The following is a 19361-nucleotide window of genomic DNA, read 5'->3' as shown; positions in this document are numbered from 1 at the left end:
TAGGTGCTTATGCTGTATAGTAATTTTCTTTTAAACTCTTTATTTCAAGATTAATATGAAAAAAAGATGTCAGCACTGTACTTCTATACAAACTGATTTCATTCTATAGTATTGCCTGCTCTCGCCTCTGTTAGAAATTTTTTAGCACAGCATTGCTTTACAGGCTGGTAACTTGGTGTGTCACATAGATGATTTAAACATAGGTTGGTTTGTTTGTGGGTTTTTTTTTTTTCTTTAAATTCCGTATACTGAAATGTTCTTCTTTTTTCAACAATAACTTGACGATAATCTTGGCTGCCAATACCTAAATGTGTTTTTGAAATGGTTAGTACAACTGCTTAGGATATATTAGAACACAAGATTTCCTTGTTGCATAGAAATCAAAAGGTGAAATTCCATGTGCATAAAAGTAATAAATCATACAAATACACATCAAAGAAGGTGTTCCATCAATAATATGCTCTATCATGCACATATTCTCAGGACTGCTGTAGGACAACTCATTTGGACAAGTGCCCACAAATGTAAGAGTTTTGTTTGTTTTTAATTTAGTTCAACTGTTGAACTTTCAGTTGGATTTTGTAGTTTTGATGTATTTCATCAGCTGCATGTCACAGGAAGAAGGGTTCTATACAACTGTGCTCTTTACGACTGGAAGTTGAAGCAAAACCTGTCAATATGAAGCTCCAGAGTCATTAGGCAAGAGCGAATATAAATCTGTGTTAGGAAATATTCCTGTGGCCAAGATTAAGATTCTGTACTGTACTGGATTTTATGTTGGCTGGTTGTAAAGTTTCATCTGATGCTGGGTATTCTTGGTGCTTTCGTTGGTTGTCCTGATGATAGAGCGTTGCTGCTCTTAAAGTGAAGCTGGCATAGGGATAGGAGACAGCAAAATATGCAGGCAGTCCACTCTTCACCGTCTGTTCTACAGAACAGCAAGACAAACTGTTTTAGCATTATGTCCTGTACTACCCTTTCTGACTTACGATTTTCACTTTCTGCTAGACATGCTCAACCTTTTCTGTCTTCTGTATACTTGTAAAATAAATTTACAAGATGGGGCCCTTTCCAGCAATAGAAACCTCTGTTATCCCCTTCTCTTCCCTCAAACCCATTGGCAAGTGGAGCAGCAAACTCAACTTTTCAGAACTTCTAGCGTGGCTCACACAGAGTTCTTTGTTTCTATTGCTTGCATAACAAAATTCAAGTGTGCTTCTTGTTCTGGGTAATGTTGAGCAAGGTCTTGTAAAGCAGTACTGAGGAATATGGAGTTGCTTATTCTTTTTTGGTCACTTAGAGGACACTGGTGGAGCCAGACAGGAGATTTTTGGCCTCTGTCCTCAGAATAATGATGATTTTTAGCTCCTGCCATTACTTGGTCCCTCTGTGGTCTTATTCCTAATTAATCTGGTCCTAAGATAGAAGCCAGAAATGTGTGCAAGTAGAAGCACCAGAGGTCTTCAGAGATACGTGATGTTTTCTATGTACATCAATATTCTGTGTATATTATCTCCTGTAATATCACTTTAGTGACATTGTAGGCATTTTATAGTCTGCTGGATTTCTTGCTGCTTCTGTATTTTCTGCACTTTCTTTGGAATTTTATTTGAGAATTTGGAATATGAAGTGCATCAAACCCACATTTTCCATCCTTTTCGCAGTGAACAGTCTATTGCCTGGCATTTATCTGTGTCTTTACTACTGTGCTTTTTTTTCCGTCTCCCCTCCCCCCTCTAGGATCATACATGATTGTGATTTCCTCAGACCACGACCCTGGAGAAAAGACTCGACTCCAGCTTCCTGCAATGAAGGAAAATGATACTCACTGTATCGATTTCAGCTACCTTTTGTATAGCAAGAATGGCGCAAACCCAGGAACACTGAACATTCTCGTCCGAGTGAACAAAGGGCCGCTGGCTAATCCCATCTGGAACATCACTGGCTGCACTGGCAAAGACTGGCTTCGAGCAGAGCTGGCTGTCAGCACTTTTTGGCCAAATGAGTATCAGGTAAGCCTGTAATAATTCTCACCTCTTTATAAGGTCAACTGCTAGGTCCTGTACACTTGTTTGCATTCATGTTGATCTCTTCTTGTAGAATAGTTTTCTGATGCACTTAAAAAAAAAAAAAAAAAAACCCCAAAAAACAAAAAAACCCCTCTGTTCTGTTTGGAATAAATACCTACTTGGGGATGGGCATTTTTGAAATGAAGTAATTGTTTAAAGATATCTGTTATCTTAGAATAGAAAAAGTGGCCAGGAAGAGAGCCTCATTAAAAGAAATGGTAAAGTTAAAATACAGGAGGATCAAAAATGATAAACTCCAAGAAAGAAATGGCTTCTGCAACTGTAATTTATACCTGTCTTCCTTCCTCTTTTGGATATGCCTGTGTTACTATATCTAATTTCATGAGTGTAAACTGTGTTTTTTTCACATGACATTTGCTTCATTTGCTGTGCAGGTGGAATGGTGCTCACCTAATGATCAGCTGCTCAGGATGTGTGGTTTCCCCCCCGCTCCCCGTTTGTTCACTGTGGGACAAAACCATCTGCAGTGTAGGACTGTTGTTTAGTGAGCAAATAGCTGATTTGTTTGATTAACCTGAGAAAGTACCTGCAGCTGTTTCACTCAGTGGGTGTTTGATGTGAAGGATGAATCTCATACCTAGGCATTTCTGCCCTGGTGTGTAAGGAGGGGAAAAGTTGTATTAGATGCGCTAATATAAACTGGTAAATCATGAGGGATTATCCTATAGTTGTATGGAGCGCTTGCAGGCCTGTGTCTAAGGATGATTCAGGTCATGAGCGCTCTTGCAAACAGTTTGGATGTCTGGACTGATTCTCAAATGAAGCAAAATGGCCTCTTTACTAATGGTTTTCTTGAATAGAAGTATTGTAGGAATGTTTCTTAAAATACCTTGTCTAAGGTTCTTCACTATTGCCCACCATCAAAATAATCTCTGAAAAACTAACATGGGTGCAATTGCTAGCAATCTCACTTATAAGGTAAAACCTGTTACTTTTTAGCATTTAATTTTTTTTCAGTTTTTGTTTCCCTGTTTTATATTATTTTTATTTATAAATGAATTTAAATTCCTGGTGACATTGAAACTATGTGAAATTTGATTTAAAGATATGAAATGTGATTTCATAAGCTTCCTTCTGAGGAGGTGTTTTATTAACCTTTTTCCATTACTAGAAAGCAGCTTTCGGTATGCTTAAAAAAACTGGTGCCTTTTATAGCAGTCTAGTAGTAATCATGTATAGCAGTATTATGTACAGTAAATCATGTTTCTGCTGACAGATGGCCAGGCTTGACAATGAGATTGGTGGTTGGGGCCTTATCTTAGCAACATGGCCATTTTTCACTTACGTTATAGACTTTGCATTATCTCTTTACAGACTGTGCTTAAGCTTGTTCTTTTCTTTGCTCAGTCATCTAGTGGAATATTAAAATCATGTGTAATAGAGTTTCTTTTAAATTAAGAACAAATCTGGAGTACGGCTGGATTCCTGTTGGTGCAAACTGCCGTGATTTGTGTACAACTTGCAATTGTTTTTATAAACAGGAGGGAAAATATGCATGCTGTTTGTGCATGGCTGTGTGTTTGCTCAGACAGTGTTGATATTTTTGTGGCCCTAAGTGGTCCTTTGAGGCCTCAGCATTAACATAGTTCTTTGTGTGTGTGTGTTCTTGTTTTTGTTTTTTTCTCCTTCTTAGTGTTAGTTTTGAGTTACTCTGTAGTGTGGAAGTCTTCATTTTTCTTATAGGCGTTCTTTGTTACAGAGCTTTAGCTCACAGCTTTGTCACTTGTTGATCTGCCTCTTGATTCGTGCAAGCAGTAAAGGAAAATATGCTACGAATTTTAAAACAAGGTAAAAGATGTTTTTGTGCTAAAACTGAAATGGGATCCCTGTCCATGCAAGCAAGATCATTTTTGCTAGAGATCACTGAGGAGCAGAACTGTTTACATATGCTTTGTTAATCAGGTCAGCTTCAATATGATGTCCTTCATTTTTAAGTGAGGGAAGAGTGCAGAGATTATAAGGGGTGACTGACGCAGGCTATGTTTTAAGGAAGTCCCCTATGGCGAGTTGGAGGTTAGCAGGATGATTGTGGTGTTAATGTTAATGTGAGGCTACATGTAAGTTAGTTAGCTCCTAGAAAGCATTTCTGTGCTCTGCTGTGCTGGTCCGGCTTTATTGCTTCCTGTTCAAAGCTAGCACTCTGTTTTTGCGTGTCACTCTATTCCCCCCTATAGATGAAGCTTATGCATTTCTGGATGGAGTGAATATTTCTTCTTACTTATGGGAGTATTTTTAAAATAATCTGTTTACTTGCCTGCCTTTAACTGTATTCTCTTGAGTGATCTTTTCTGGCAAAATATAGTAATGTTTATTATGATAGCTTTAGTGGATCAACCTGAACTTTCATTTAACTTTGTAACCTGTGTCTGACAGTAGATAGCAGTGGACACTTGTAGAATAGTTCATGAACAGGCCAAACTCACAGTGATGCTTCCCCAAAATATACTTCCAGGCTGGAGCCGATACGTGGTCAAGAAATTTGAGCTCAAGAGCTGAGAGTAGTTCCTCTGTATACTTTTAGTCCAGTTGCTTTTTTGCACTGGTATAAGCTTTGGGCAGCTGCAGTGTATGTGACGTGAAAGTCTACACATTAACTGCACATTCAGCCTGTTCCCATGGGTTTCTCCAGCATGGGGCCTGTAATTCTTCTGTTGTCATATTTTGTACTCTGGAAGTTTCTGCATTCCTGTAATGATACGATATGTCTTCTCTCTCCTGCTAGTGAGGCATCTGCATCTTATTATCTATTTGTTTAACATGTGGATGAACTGTCTAGGAAAAGTGTTTAGTTAGAGAATCCCTTGAGATTTAAGACATGATTTGATTTTGATCTTTGTTAGTTTTGGGATCTTATTTTACCATTCTATTGGAAATATGCCACCTTTGACCTGCCTGAAGTCTACTTTAAAGGAAAAATATTTGGGGATTTTTATTGTTTAAAATTTGTGTGGGAGTTTTATGTCTCTTTCTTGTCTATGTTCATTGCTACTGTGAGTAATTAGTTTATTTTAGTGAAGATGTTTATTCCTTTCTGGATCCATTGTTTTGTCTAATGCTTCTGTTCATTTCCCTAAATTCTCTCCTGTTTTGTACAGTAAGAATTGCCCAACTGCTGGAGATTCTCTGCTGCTTCTGTCACATTTTCCAATCTGGGGCTCTCCTCCCCTCCCTTTTCTGTTTTTCTTTTCTTTTTTTTTTTTTAATTGCAGACTGTTTTCCAGACGTTCCTCATTCCTTCTTTGTTGTGTGTGGGGGGTGGTTTTTGTTTTTCTTTTTTTTTTTTTTTCCTTATTTTTTCTCCATTGAGCAAATTCTTTTTGCTCCTGCAGGGTCACATAGCTCTGAAATCCTTGCTAAATCTCCACCTATGAAGTCCACTTTGCAATGTGAGCCATGGACTTTGGGGTTTTAGTTTTATATTACATCTTTCTGGTTTCTATAACCTTTGATCAGAAAATGGTAAAGAAAACTCTCAACTTGGAACCACAAATACCAAACTTGTTAAAAATGAATTATTTGATTTCACATCTTTAAAACTTAATTATAGAGTTGCATTCTTGTATAATTTCATTAAGAGACTGGTGAAGATATGTGTTTGATAGAAGTGATGGTTACACTTGGAAGTGTAACCTACTAACAAACTGAAGATACCGAAATGCTCTAAGGAGAAGTTCTTTCATCAGTTCAGGAAGGCTAATGATGCATTACCATTAATAAAGTGCAGGAAAACTCTAGAAAGCTAAGTGATCTCATTGCTGAATTGTGAATCCTGATTTGGATAATGAATCTGTCCTTTATTTTAATATTGATGATTTATAGGATTTATGAAAATTTAAATAGCTTAGAGATCTTGGAGAGTTATTTTCCTTTATGTTCTTAAAAGGTTTTGAAACTATAATAGGTTTATAACGGGAGGTTGGCAAATTGATTGAAGATTCACTAATGGTATATACATTTGGGTCAAATGCCAAGTAAGGGGGAGGACACAGATTTCCTGTGAAATATGACAACTGGTTGCCTTTTTGGATATAGTAGAATCAGATCACTTAATTTATTCCACACTTGCAGAGATATATGAGGCTATGAACAAGCTGCACCTGGAAAAGATTGGGAAAGCAGAGAACTTCATTTGATTTAGTCAGCTAGTGCAGAACCATTTTGTATGCCAACTAAAAAGAGTTCACAATATTTAAAACCTACCAAAAAAGAAAAAGGAAAAATCAAGCCAGCCCCCACCCCCAAAACTCCCACTTCCTATGTATAAGATAGTTCTTCATTCTGTGCAGCCTCTAACCTTGAAATATGTAAAGAAAGTCTGAAGAAAAACCAAAGCATTCCAAAGAATTAGTTTTCAAAAGATGTTATTGAAAATATTAATATTGGGATACAGAAAGTGACTTAATATATTACCAAAAGATACTGCATGAATAAAACATGTAAATAATGTAATTTTATTGACTTAATGGATAAGAATTGAACATAGAAAGTCTTATGCTTGATGTTTTTAGGAAACACTTACAGGTAGCTAATCAGTTTAAAGTTAGAACTTGCTCTAAGTCCTGGACGTTAAGTTGTGTGAAAGTTGAAGTCTTGTGGGAATGTCAGCACAAACAGGAGTTCAGTGCCGGGGAGTCAGAGCTGTAGGTGCGTGTGAAGGAAATGCTCAAGTAGGCTAAGTTTCTTTGGCCTGCAAAAAGACGCAGTTCTGGAGAATATGGGAAAGGTGCGCAAAACCCATGGTTGGCATGAAGAGGAGAGGTAGGAATTCACTGTTGATGTCATCTTCCAGCACAAGAATTCGAGACCAGAAAATGAGACTGGTGGTGAGCAGACTGAAAAGAAACAACAGGGGGTGGCTCATGCAGGAGGAGGTAGATGTGCAAAGGCCTATGTCAGAAATGGCTGTTTTGAATGCCAGAAGAGTATGTGGGTTGAAGGACACACTGGGCAAGTTTTTGGAAGAGATCTGTTGGAAACTAGTAACTAGTCAAACAAGCGCAGGAAGTCCCATTGAGCTGAAAGGTGTAGCTGGAGACGTGAGGACCACTTTGAGGAACAGAAAGCATTATGTATTCTTGCCCTGTGCTTACCTTTCTGCAGGGGTTTTCTTATGACCACTGTTAAAGAGAGGGATATTGGGCTAAGTAGATCTTTGGCCTGAACTGCTAAGCCAGTAAGTTTACACAAAGAGCAAAGGCACTTTTTTCGGAGGGCTGGGGTGGGTGGCGGTGCTTGAGGGTGTGTGTGTGTGTGTGTGTGTGTGTGTGTGTGTGTGTCTAATCACTAATAATACTCTGCATTATCATTTGGCAAGTGGATGCTTTCTTAATTTGTCTCCATTTTTCTAGGCAAAATAGATGTCCTTTTAATGTTCTGTAGTTACCTAAACCAGTCTGATCTTATTCTGTGAAAATTTTTGTTCTGGCTGTGAAAATAAAAAATAATAATAAAAAAAATTTCTTGTGCCACAGCCAGTCCCATGCCCATTTCTTTTGGCCCTTTTTCCCCTCGTTACCACCTTTCATTCTAACTTGGACTAACAGACTTTCATTAAAGAGAGCTTAATTTGTAAATTCTAACTAAAAAGTCTACAACAGTCTATCAACATTACAACATATTCTCTGTCATTCTTTGATTTATTCTTGAGGGTAAAGAGTTAGTCTTTTTACTTTTGTTGTATAAAGCCCCTCATCCAGTGGTGTTTTTGTCCATGACTTGGGATTCTAGATATTACTGAAGATTTATAGTATGCCAGCTGAACAGTGTTTTAAAATGAATCAGCAAAAGCTGTGCTGTTATTTTGAAGTAAGACTGGCTCAGTTAACAGGGCTTTTACAAGAGTAGATTAGATTTTAAAACTGAAATTCCGGGATCATTGTGATGGACACCGTCATATATCTGTATCGACTAGGTTTCACTCTTGAGAAATCTTTTGGAAAGTTTTCATGGGGAAGCAAACGTACTAATCTGAGAGGCAGTCGGATGGAAAATAATCTTTCAGTAGGAATTCTTTAATGAGCAAGCGTTAGATAAAGATACAGGCATAGCAGTCAGAGAAAAAGGAAAAGTCAGCTTTGTTGGCATAAATGGAGAGAGTTCCATTTAAGATGATGGATGATGTATTAACTGAGCTTGTGCTACCAGAGCCATAGGTGGGAGGAGAAAACCAGGGTGTTAAGGTATGAGGAAATTCCTCAAATATGTGTTTTTTCTTTTCCCTTGACTGTTGACTTGTATCCAAGCCTTTAAATGTAGACATTGGTATATTCCTTTAAAGATTTTATACATTGTCTCTCTTATAAGTTCTAGAAAGAATGTTTATTAAGCCATGTCAGCACCATTATCAATTATGTAAAATACCATGCATTCCATTTGGGACTTTTTTTTCTTTTCACTTGTGTTTGAATTTGTGGGGGAACTGTTTTTGAGACACAGTTACATAGTTTGGTCGTATTTGTACAGGCTTTTCATCTTCCACCTTTAGGATTCTTAGAATGACTCTGAGCACAGGTTACCTCGTTGATAAATTCACCTCATGTGAATCTGTACCATGATGGTTTCTTCTAGTTTCTAAGTATTCTAACAAATAGAAGATTAATCAGAACTGTTGTTTTGGTGAATGGCTAGAATTTTTTCTAGCAGAGATTAAAAGAATGGCTTAGTAAAATGAAATTGTTGATCCATTAAAGCTGGTCAACTTCTTAAGTAAAGAAAACAGCGTTAATATTTATTAATCTGAGACAAATAGCTTTTGTTTTTAAACCTGCAGCTGCTCGTTTGATAAGTAGTATAAGTCAGTGAAAGGCTTTTTATGCAGGTGCATCATTTTCTAGTATTCCTTTTTTTTGCATAAATCCATTTAGAATACTTCTTGGCTTTTAAGAATTTAAGATGACTGGCAGTAACTTAATTTCTTCCTGGTTCATCAGTACACTATGAAATGGCTTATGGATCTGTTTTTTCTTAACTGTTGAAGCTTTCATCAGTTAAAAGCGTGTTTAACTATGTTAGCATTTTATCACTACTATAATAATAATGCAAAATTGGACCCCTTTAGAATTATAACCAAATATGAACAAAGTTACCTTTTTTTCTCAGAAATGCTTTGTGAACCACTAAGTGTTTTCCTGACTGTTACTTGTTAGATAATGCTTAATCAAAAGACTTTTTTTTTCTTTACACAGTTTATTGAAGACTTGCTCCAAAAAATGAATTTTGTAATGAACTTTCTTGCTGCTTCTCAGAGGCTTGTTGATACAAACAAAGCATCTTCTTACTTAGGTGTTAGGATGCACATAGAAGTGTGCGAGCATATCCATCATATTTCTTTCTTGCTTCTTATGAGTTGTTTATGAATTTGAGGACAAAGAAAGATGAAGTTCCAGCAGAGTAATTATCATCAACATTTTGATAATGTAGTTCTGTAGATCACAAAGCACTTACAACTGTCAAATGACTTTGACAAATAAAGTCAGTCTTCTTCCAGTTTTCAGACTGGAGAATTTGAGTGCAGAGAATCAAAGTGAACATTGCCCAGACAGCCACAACTGTGGTATGCTGGTCTTCAGGTTTGCAGTTGCACCATAAAAATTGGAGAAGTTGTGGAAGCCCTTTCTAAGTCTTTTTTTCTTAGAATTTACAGTGCTGGTTTTGACCGTTTGGTCAGGTCTGTGGTGCAATTTCAGAAATACCTGTTCTGTTGGCTAGCCACAATGTGTTTTATTTCATCCTGGATATTTGATTGGTGAACATAGGACAGAGCTGAGGGATAGCAGCTGATGCTGGTGGAGGAGAGAAGAACTGGTGGTGGTATATGATCTCCTCCTCTCCAACCCCACCCCCCGTTTTTATTTCTTTTTGAGAATGTGTTTAGTTATCAGCACGTAAGAACTTTTTAATTTGTCCTGTGAAGATGTAAATAGTAACTTTCCTAGCTTGATGAGTTTGATTTGCTTAGCCTATTTCGGAGGTAACTAATTTGCTTTTGGGCGTGCTACATTAAAAAGAAAAAACATAAGAGTTGAATATCAAAGAATTTTTACAATTAAAAATAGAAAAACAGAGGGTGTTGTTTTGCAAATGAAAGCTATCAAACTTGCCTAAATCTATGCCCCAAAATGTAGTTCTCCATGATAAGCAAAGAAGGCTCTGTCGCCACAACATGCCGAAAATTCCCCTGCAGTAGGCAGAAGAAGGAATGAGTTTAGTCGTCTTGACTTTTGTGAGTTAAGGAGTCTGAACAATAATTTACATTGCTCTGTCCTTAGTGCTGTGCTGAAGAAAGAATGAACATATAGCATTTTAAAGCCAGAGTTACTGTATGTTTAAAAAAGAAAATTTTAGCAAATGAGCTCTTCACAAAATAGCACACTTACTGAAGTTTACTCCCTCCCTTTTCTTCTTCCTTCTTTGAGCTTTTCAGTGTTGTCTTTTCCACTGCTTTGCTTTCTGTTATGTTATAGTTTGTTGCACTGTGCTCTGGCTTTCTTCTGCTAAATATATCATCTGAACTTCTTAAAACCAGTGTAAAATGTCTTATTTTAAGCAGTGGAGTACTGTGAAAGATTGTGTGGCTGTACATACAAGACATAAAGTTGTTCCCTCCTCCCCCCGCCATGAAGGTGAAGAATATTTTGACTTTCTTTTTTACTATTCCCTGCAAGATAGTGAATATCTCCATGGCAAGGTGACCAGAATTTATTAGGTGGTTCTGAAGGCAATGAAAATTTTGGATGTTAATGTACTGTATAAATGAATGTGTTAAATTAACTGTAATTGTCTTAAAGTCTCAGATGGAGAACTGGCTGTCTGTAAACTAACTTGAAGACTAACTTTGAGCTAAACATGCTGTGTTTTTAGCCAGTGCTTAAGTTCTGATGAAATATGTGGCTTTAAACCCAGCGTTTTTCCAGAAAAAGTTCCACTCGTCAGCAAGGTGGTATGCAAATTTTATTTTAACCTTGACTACAAAGATTATGAAAAGCTTGTAGCACTCCCCTCCCTGTTATATGGAGGGATCTGTCAAGCATTCAAGTATAAAATAGACTATTGCTAATCAGCTACCTTTTGAGTGCCTGATTCAATTTTTTCAGAATTACAAAATTAACTTAAATCATGATGTGTAAATAAATAGGTTTTGGATGACTCTTCTTGTCAAGAGTTTTCTTTTTTAGGATTTTTGTCTATACTTTGGAGACATAAGCACTTGTTACATGAGAAGTTCTGATTTTGTCACCTTTTAACAGTTTTTTGCAAGGTCTTGTCCCTTTCTAAGAAAAATCATGAATATCACACTATCGGGGAGCTGGCAATGATATACTCTCCCACCCCACTGTTCTTAAAATACATTTTTATTCACATGAAAAGTGAAATGAATGGAAGAGGGTTATGGCAGAAATCAGTGATACATGCTTGAAGTAGATGATTAAAAGAAAATAGAAACTGGTATTACTTTATTTCATTATACAGGTTCTGAAAAGGTTCAGAATAATGAATTGTGCTCTGTTAGGGATTTCCAGGCTACCCATAAGTGAAAATAAATAGAATAAAAATTATGAAATACAGTGTTGAATCTGTGTCAAAAGGCTCATTCAAATCTCTGAGGTTCAAAAACTGGAACCCCATCAGCCTCCAAATTTATGTGCCTGGAAGAGTCAGTGACAGCAAAACTCTGAGTTAAAGCCTGAACTTATCAATGGTAAGATGTATTGTTAGGTGGGTTTTTTTTTTCTGTAAAACATCGTAGACCTCTAGGTGTCTGGATTTTTTTTTTTTTCCCTGATGATGCCTCTGTTGAGAGAAGTACTGAGAATTATGAAGCCACATACAGTTTTTGTCCTTTTTCTGCCCTTCGTTATTTAGAGCAAGGTGAAATTCTCTAGAGGAAACTTGTTTTTGGTGTATCGCATGGTGTGCACAGTGTGTTTTGAGGTTTTTCCAATGTTTTCTCTTTTTCCAGTGCTAAATGGTGAACAAGCCTGGGGCTGAGAGTAAAGTCCAAAAGACTTTTTTCCATCCAGAGAAGTATCTAATAGGAATCCCTTGTTGACTGGTGTTAGGACCTCTTCACAGGGAAATAAATTCTTCATATCTTTTTAATTCTCCTTGCCCTGTATGTTCTTTAGTTTGGGGTTTGTTTCAAGTGACATTGACTAACCGAAATTGTTGCTCTGAAGAAAAAATTATTCAAGATTCAAGCAGAGTGGAAGAAAAGTGTATAAATTCCTTTGCACTAGGATCACCCAGCACCAATTTTTCAAGGTCCCTGTATCAAAAAGAGGAAAAAGACCCTGTAGAGTTGAATTTTCCCGTTTTACAAAAGGTGTTACAAAGGAGTTTAGAGAGCCCCCCCCACCTCTCTCTTGCCCCCCTTTGCACAGCCCAGCAGATAGTACTCCGGGCTCAAAGCTGGGAACTGCTGCATTGTGGCCTTTGTGGACATATTATTTTGTTCTAGGAGAAATCAGTCTTATTCTCAGCCAGTTGTGCATCTCCTTCACTGATTTTTTTTTTTTTTTTTTTTTTTGTATCTTTATGTGCAACTCCTGGAAGGTTAAAAGACTCGGTGTAAAATGTGTTGCAGTGGATTACTTTCAGCAAAGTACCTGGATGAGCCAGACGAAATCCTGTGTAACCCTGTAAGTCAGTCTGCTTTTTTCCTGGTTTTGTATGGCCTCAGGGTCTATTAGAGTCTTTTTCATGTGGTCATGGAGACTTTTTCACATTACACTCACTTTTTGAGATGTGGCTCTGCAGCTGGAAACCTTTTCTGTTTCAGGGTTATGTAACTGCTCGCTGTGATTTTGTTGATGCACACACCAGGGTTACTGCTTCTCTGCCTGTTTCTCAACAGATCCATGATGAATGGAAACCAAAACAGTAGGTCTTCCCTTGTGTTGAGCTGAGACAGTTTGCTAATGCTGGCCAACTGCAAGGCAGAAAGAACAAAGAAATATTTTCCATTCTGGTGGAGGAGTAAGGTTTTGCAGCTCTCTGTGCTAATGCAGAATAGAGGAATTCAAGGTTGTGGCAGTGTCATGTCACTTCTGCAGTTGCTTGCAGTGCGACTGTTGTTGTCTTTACTACAGGGATTTCTATTGTGCCTATGTGAGTGAGCTTTAGAAATTTTGTAACATTGATTTTTAGTTTTAGGTCATCAGCTTTTTGACGGGGAGAACAAATTTGACAATTATGGCAAAATGTAGACATTGCTGTGCTTGGTAGGCAGTGAATTTGTCTCACAGAATCCGTGCTTTTCAGTAGGTGTCTGGTGACTGATGGCTGCCCTTTGAGCATATACTGTGCTCATGTCATATGGTAGGTTTGATGATTAATTTACTTGGCTGGACTTGATTAACTTCAAAATAGTTTACTTCTTATCTTTGATGACTAAAAACACCAGTATTACTATTTAAAGTCTGTGAAACAGTAGCAGTGAAGAAATTCGGCATTTCATCTGAAAATGTTTAACAAACAAAAACACCACCACCACCACCACCAAAAAAAAAAAAGTCTCTCAGTAGCTTTGTGGACTTTAAGGAAAGAATGGAGATATCTTTTCTTTGATTTTTCTTTTTGTGTATTTAAAGGCATGCATGCTTGCTCACATGCATAGTCTGTCTCCCCTGTGCACACCCTCATTACTCTACCTCCATTTCCTCTACCACGATTTTTTGTGTGAATAGACCAATAAAATGAAGACAGTAGTATAGGATCCTTGCTTCCCTCTCCATGGCAGGCCAGAAGGACTGCAAAGCTGGTGCCTCGTGCCTCCTTGCCTGGCGCCCCCCAGCTACCGCTGGTAAAGAGTGTCGCTCTTCCCGCCGCCCTGGCACGGGTCCCTTCCCTTCTGTAATCACGCATTTCCTGTATGGTATTTGGGCTCCTCCTTTGGCAGAACAAATCTGCACTGCCCTTTACACTGCGCTTGTAAAGAACAAACCCAAACAACAATGGGTTCCTTAAAAGTACAGGTCAGGGAGAGAAAAAAAAATCAATTTCTTTCCACAGTGATAAAGCAGAGGGATGACAAGTTCCTGTTACCATGTCTGTAGTGTTAATTTTTTATATAAACCCTAAAGACAGACTGACAATCTATTGTTCAGTTTTCCACTGCTGTTAGTGAGGGAGGTATGAAGTTACCATGTCAATCAATAATTTCTCTTATACATCAACTGAATTCTTAAGCTATTTTATAATGTATTGAAAACTGTGATAAGTTACCAATGTGTTTTTTCTGTGTGTGGTTTCTTTTCTTTTTTTTTTTTTTTGTTTGGATATGGGTTAAAATGTCAAGCAGTTTGCACTGTATTGGAGTCAGATTTGTATGTTACAAATGAATACCTTTCTGTTGGATATTAGATCTTGACACTAGGCAGATTGTGTTTTGTGCAATCTAGCATTTAGAGATCACAGAACAAAGTTGGAATTTGCGTGGCTGGCATATTTCTGTTTTGATCAAAACTGGCAAACGCCAGATCTGGTAATGGGTCTGCATGTACTTGCATGCATGTGTCTGCTGTTTTTTAAGGGTAAAAGAAAGAAACAAAGTAAAACATCATCTTTGCTTGGACTGGATTGTGAGATGCTTAACACCATATATATTTGAACAATGAAAGGGAGCAAAGTTGAACCATAGTTGTCTGTTTTTTCCTTAAGTACATCTGATTTTGTGTCTCCTTATCTTTTTATAGCAGTGAATTCAGTCTGAATTGCATTGCTCGAGTGTTGATTTATTACTAACTTGCCTAAAGCATAACGTGGAATAACTAATATATTTCAAAAAGTGATGTGGCTCTCTCAGTTTTATGTCTATCTCGATTAAGATATCTTAGAGAAATAGAACATGGCATGCATTTCAATATATAATGTGTTTACATATGTTAGGTAAATACTGTATAGTGCTTTGAAGGAGAAAAATATGTTTAGATATTTTGTCACAACAAAAAAGTCAAACTAGACACAGTTGCTTTGGCTGCAGCTTTATAGAATCATCAGTTAGGTTCAATATATTTGATTGAAGAACTGCCCCAAAACTAGCAATTTTTTTCCTTTTCAAAATTTGAACAATTTATGATTTTAGTAAATTTTTTATTTTACTGAAGTTTACTTTTTTATTATTGTTATTTCTGTCAAGGGTGCTGTGTGTGGTAAAAGAACGTTGAAAAACGTGCTTGCTTCAAGACCTTGTTGACCTGTAGTCTGATGTAAAGTGGAGAAGTCTGTTAAAATATGTCTGAAAATTTCAATGTAGTACAGGTACAGATACTTTTTATAACCCCATTTAGAGTTATAATTTTGCTCAAGGTAAAGGTATGACTAAAGTAAGTGATTTTTCCCAATTTAATTAGATTTGTAATAATATTGGGTAAACTGGCCGTCCATTTTAAAATCCAAAATAACTTTGCTACAGTAAGACTGCTACAGCGTTAAAACCAGTTCTGCAAGTGCTGGGTGTGGTTAAGATTGCAATCCATTCTGTAGAACTCCTCAACCTCTGTGGAAACCACGTTTTGGTAACTTTATTTAACGGGCATTATTTGGCTAACAATCATTTCAAATCCTTTTACTTTCACAGTAATCTTTTCTGATAAGTTTGAGGAAAAATACTTTGGGTTGGGCCAGGATGGAGGCAAAGCACAAGACATTAAAAAGAAATTAGTAGGGTGTAGTTTCACAAATAATTCTTAGTGGCAGTGCCAATATAAGCAGTTTCTGCCATCTTCTGCCTGCTTCTAATTTGTTCCTGTTTTTATGCTACCCTCTACCTTGTGCCAGGGAAAGAACTTGTGGGGTTTTTAGGTGAATAGAAGTAGGGAACTTATTTTTTTAATTTTTAGTTTTTCAGCAAGATCAGCTCCCTGAGGTGTTTTGGTCACTGTGCAGCCACATAAGCGCCAGTGCAATGCCCAAGAAGGGGATGGTGCCTGGAAATTGCCATAGGTGCTGGCTGCCGCCTCTGGCAAAGCCAGGACTGCTTCCAAGCGCCTGACTGCAATGCAGTGATTTGGGTGAGCTGCGGACCAGCTCGTGCTGCCCTGCCATGCCCCTGCCTCTTCCCCTTGGTGCACTTAGACTTCTTCCTGGAGCAGATTCTCTGCCCGAATAACCAAGCAGCAGGAATACAAACGTGGTTTATGCCAGATGAGTGGGCTGATGAAGCGCATTGGAAAGTCTGCTGATTTTCTGAATGGGTGCGAGAGAGGAGCAGGATTAGAAAGCTGGGGCGGGGGGAAGCGAGTGAGTGGTTTGGTTTGGGGGCGAGGGGGCTTCAGCACTGCTGAGCCAATAGGTCAGCTCTCCTGTATCTTCAGCACCCTGACTCATGCTTGCTTGGCCAGGGCCACAGCAAGGCTACCCGAGACTTGTAACTTGATGTGTCACTCAGTGAGTCATCCTTAGCAATTTGCACTAAAAGAAAAGGATTGCTTCCACTTAAGGTTTGAGAGATTCTTTACTCAGGTGTGGTTTGTAGAAAAGCTTGTGCTAGTGCTGTTAGAGGCTGTGCTCTCTGAGAGTAGTTCAGGCAGGTCTCTGGGTGGTCTTGTTGGGGGAGGGAATTTTCTAAACCTGAAACAAATGCAAATTGCTGCAGGGCTTTTTCTCAGAAATTTACAGGCAGACACAGAAGTGATACATCGCAGGAAAGGCTCTGAATGTGTGTGGTAGCAGAGTGCGAACTGTGGGCACCGGGCACCTCATCCAGCGTCAGTGCCACACTCAGAGCCTCATCGGTGGTCACGAAGCTAATGGCCCATCCCATCCTCTCTACTGGGCAGAGCCATGAGGAGGTAAAGCACTGAACCGTGGGCTGATCTGAGATGATCCTAGTCATAAACCAACAGAGAGGAGGTGTTGGTGTAGCTTGTTGGTCTCATAGCTGCACTTGACACTGTGCAGAAAAGGTGATATGAGATTGTTTAGCATTCAAACATTCAATGGGAAGTGAGGAGGAAGGGAGGATTCTTAGCAGAGATTATGAGCTGCTGGAGTGCAGAAGGTGAAGGCAGTGAGTACAGAGAGGGCAAAAGAAAATTATCATTTAAGCTGCAACTTAAGCTGAGGTATCAGTAAGAGGGAACAGGCCTTTCTGGAAGCAGTTTTTAATGGCTAGTTCAATTGCCTGCTAGAGTGCTGGTCACTATAGTAAGTGAATGTATGAATACTTGTAAGGCATATTTAAAAATATATTTTGGGGAAAATTGTTAATAATTAGATTTCAGAAACTGTATATTAAAATAACAATAACACCTGCTTTCTTAGATGTTATCAATATGCTTAATGTGTTTATTGCCAATTTCATACTTTAGGTAAATAAAGTTTCGAATCAACTAAAATTTTTGATCAAGCCTGGTTTTGATAAAAATGGGAAGCAGGCCAATTTCACACTGTAAAAATCAGGAAGTTTAATAATTCAAATATTTTTTCATAGACTCGGTTTATTCCAGAGAGAGACTAGAGCCAGATAGGTCTCCAGAGGCCGCACAGCTCAAGTCTGTAGCTGGGAATTGAACTTGTCTGTGCAAAAGCCTTGAGTTCAAATAATTTCTTTGTACTTGGAGATTGCTAGGTCAAGATAAATCTGAACGTATGAAAAGTGATCTAAGCCTACTAGATATTAGAAGTGGACTTCCCATTGGCATCTCCCTTATAGTTTAAAATCAGAATAGTTTATTAAAGAAGGTGACATAGTTTGTATTTAATTTAAAACATGACTTAATTTAACTGCTCCACTTTCATTAGTTTAATTACTATAATTTTAAATGTAGTAAATTTTCAGGGTGTACAAAGGAGCTCTATAACAGATCTTAACTGCTTTTCTAAATTCTTTGTTTTCATGTAAATATTGTGATTCCAATTGGTGCACTTTTTTTTACCATACTGTTTAATGCTGAGGTTTTCATAGGCGTTTCCTCCTTTAGTTGCACAGTGGTGATATTTAAGCGATAATTAAAGTTTACAATTAGAAACTGTAGAAGCTGTTTCATCTCTGTTCTAGTATAGTTACAACATGAAGTTAACAATTTAGGGGATGGAGATAAAATTCAGTTAAAGCTGACACAGATTTTCTGCAGAAATATGTATTGCATTTGGGAAGAAAAGCTTTTTGTAGGTTTATTCTTTTTTTCTGCAATATTTTCAATAAATCAAGAAAGGGTGCTGAGCGATTGTTCTAGAGTAACATTTTTCAGGAAAAGATTAGTATTCTTCTGACATATTCCAGAAAGAATATTCATAGATCCTATTTAAAACAAAACTAGGATCTGCAGGTTTTATTGGCAAATCCAGATGTAATTATTGGTGTACTTTAATCTATTTTCATTTATTGTTGTTTCCTTTGCTAGCTAATGTACATAAGCTTTGATTTGCTTTGTGTTAGGAGGACATATCAAGTGGCTGCCATTTAATATAAGTTCCCACATAGCAGCGTGAAGTAATTCCTATTTACTTACCCACATTCCCATGGCAGGTAGCAGTAATTAGTTGCCTTTAAAGATAATGTTTTAGTTTCTCCTTTAGGCTTTCTTCCCCAAGCCAATTAAAATGAAAAATACCTTCACTGTCGTGCCCCCCACCTTCGTGAGTTGCTATGTTATCCCTTCTCTTTCCTCCTTCCTCAGTAGTAGCTTCATACACAGCTTGAGACACCTCTTCTGCCAGATTACACAAGATTCAAACTTCTGGCAGCTTTCTTCTGCCTTGTCCTCCTCTTTGTCTTGTACTTAATTTGCAGATTCATCATCTGTATTAGAGTGTTCAGTATTTTAATATACAAATGAATCCTCATTATTTGTCTCAACTGAGAAATTTCTTGCTCCAGACTTGCTTACCTTTCTATAAAAGGGCTGTTCTTACTGTACTTATTTCTGAGGTGTCTTTTAAGATTGATTCCTGTTGAACCAATGTGCTACAGCTTGGTACCAACCAAGCAAAAATGTGGTCCCAGAATCAAGTAAGAATGCAGGTTGCGTCACAGATTGCTCTGTTTGTTCTGGTTAGCTGCAGCATCCCAGAATATCCATTTACTGAATTGGAATGTAAACTGTTTTTAAGAACTGTTCCTTGATAGCCAATTTAGATATTTTATAGACCACTATTTTAGTCATGTCTTGCAGGCATATATCCATTGCTGAAATTAGCCCTTTATGCTGTTTGGTAAGATTCTTGATATCTAAATGCATCACTGCACTGGCTTTCAGCTGTCAGTGTTACCCAGAAAAAAAGATGAGATCTGCTATAGAGGAGTACTGTAAAGCTAATGATTACCAATGC

General features: G+C 37.8%; 1 protein-coding gene across 6 annotated transcripts in view; it reads left to right on the top strand.

The window, feature by feature from the left end:
- PTPRK (protein tyrosine phosphatase receptor type K) overlaps window positions 1–19361 on the top strand; it is a 403334-nt gene that overhangs the window by 132545 nt on the left and 251428 nt on the right. For 4 of the 6 annotated variants that reach the window (XM_064508961.1, XM_064508963.1, XM_064508960.1 and 1 more), the window contains exon 3: window positions 1741–2012. In XM_064508961.1, coding sequence (XP_064365031.1) covers window positions 1741–2012 — 272 coding nt within the window. Of the gene's footprint in view, window positions 1–1740; window positions 2013–12648; window positions 12728–16729; window positions 16880–19361 lie in introns of those variants that run through there. The other 2 variants (XM_064508965.1, XM_064508964.1) reach the window with 2 other exon arrangements.

This window comes from Dromaius novaehollandiae, chromosome 3, assembly GCF_036370855.1.
Source record: "Dromaius novaehollandiae isolate bDroNov1 chromosome 3, bDroNov1.hap1, whole genome shotgun sequence".
Classification (NCBI taxonomy): Eukaryota; Metazoa; Chordata; class Aves; order Casuariiformes; family Dromaiidae; genus Dromaius; species Dromaius novaehollandiae.
Note: the sequence above shows the minus strand (reverse complement) of the source record. Positions and strands in the feature narration are given on the sequence as shown.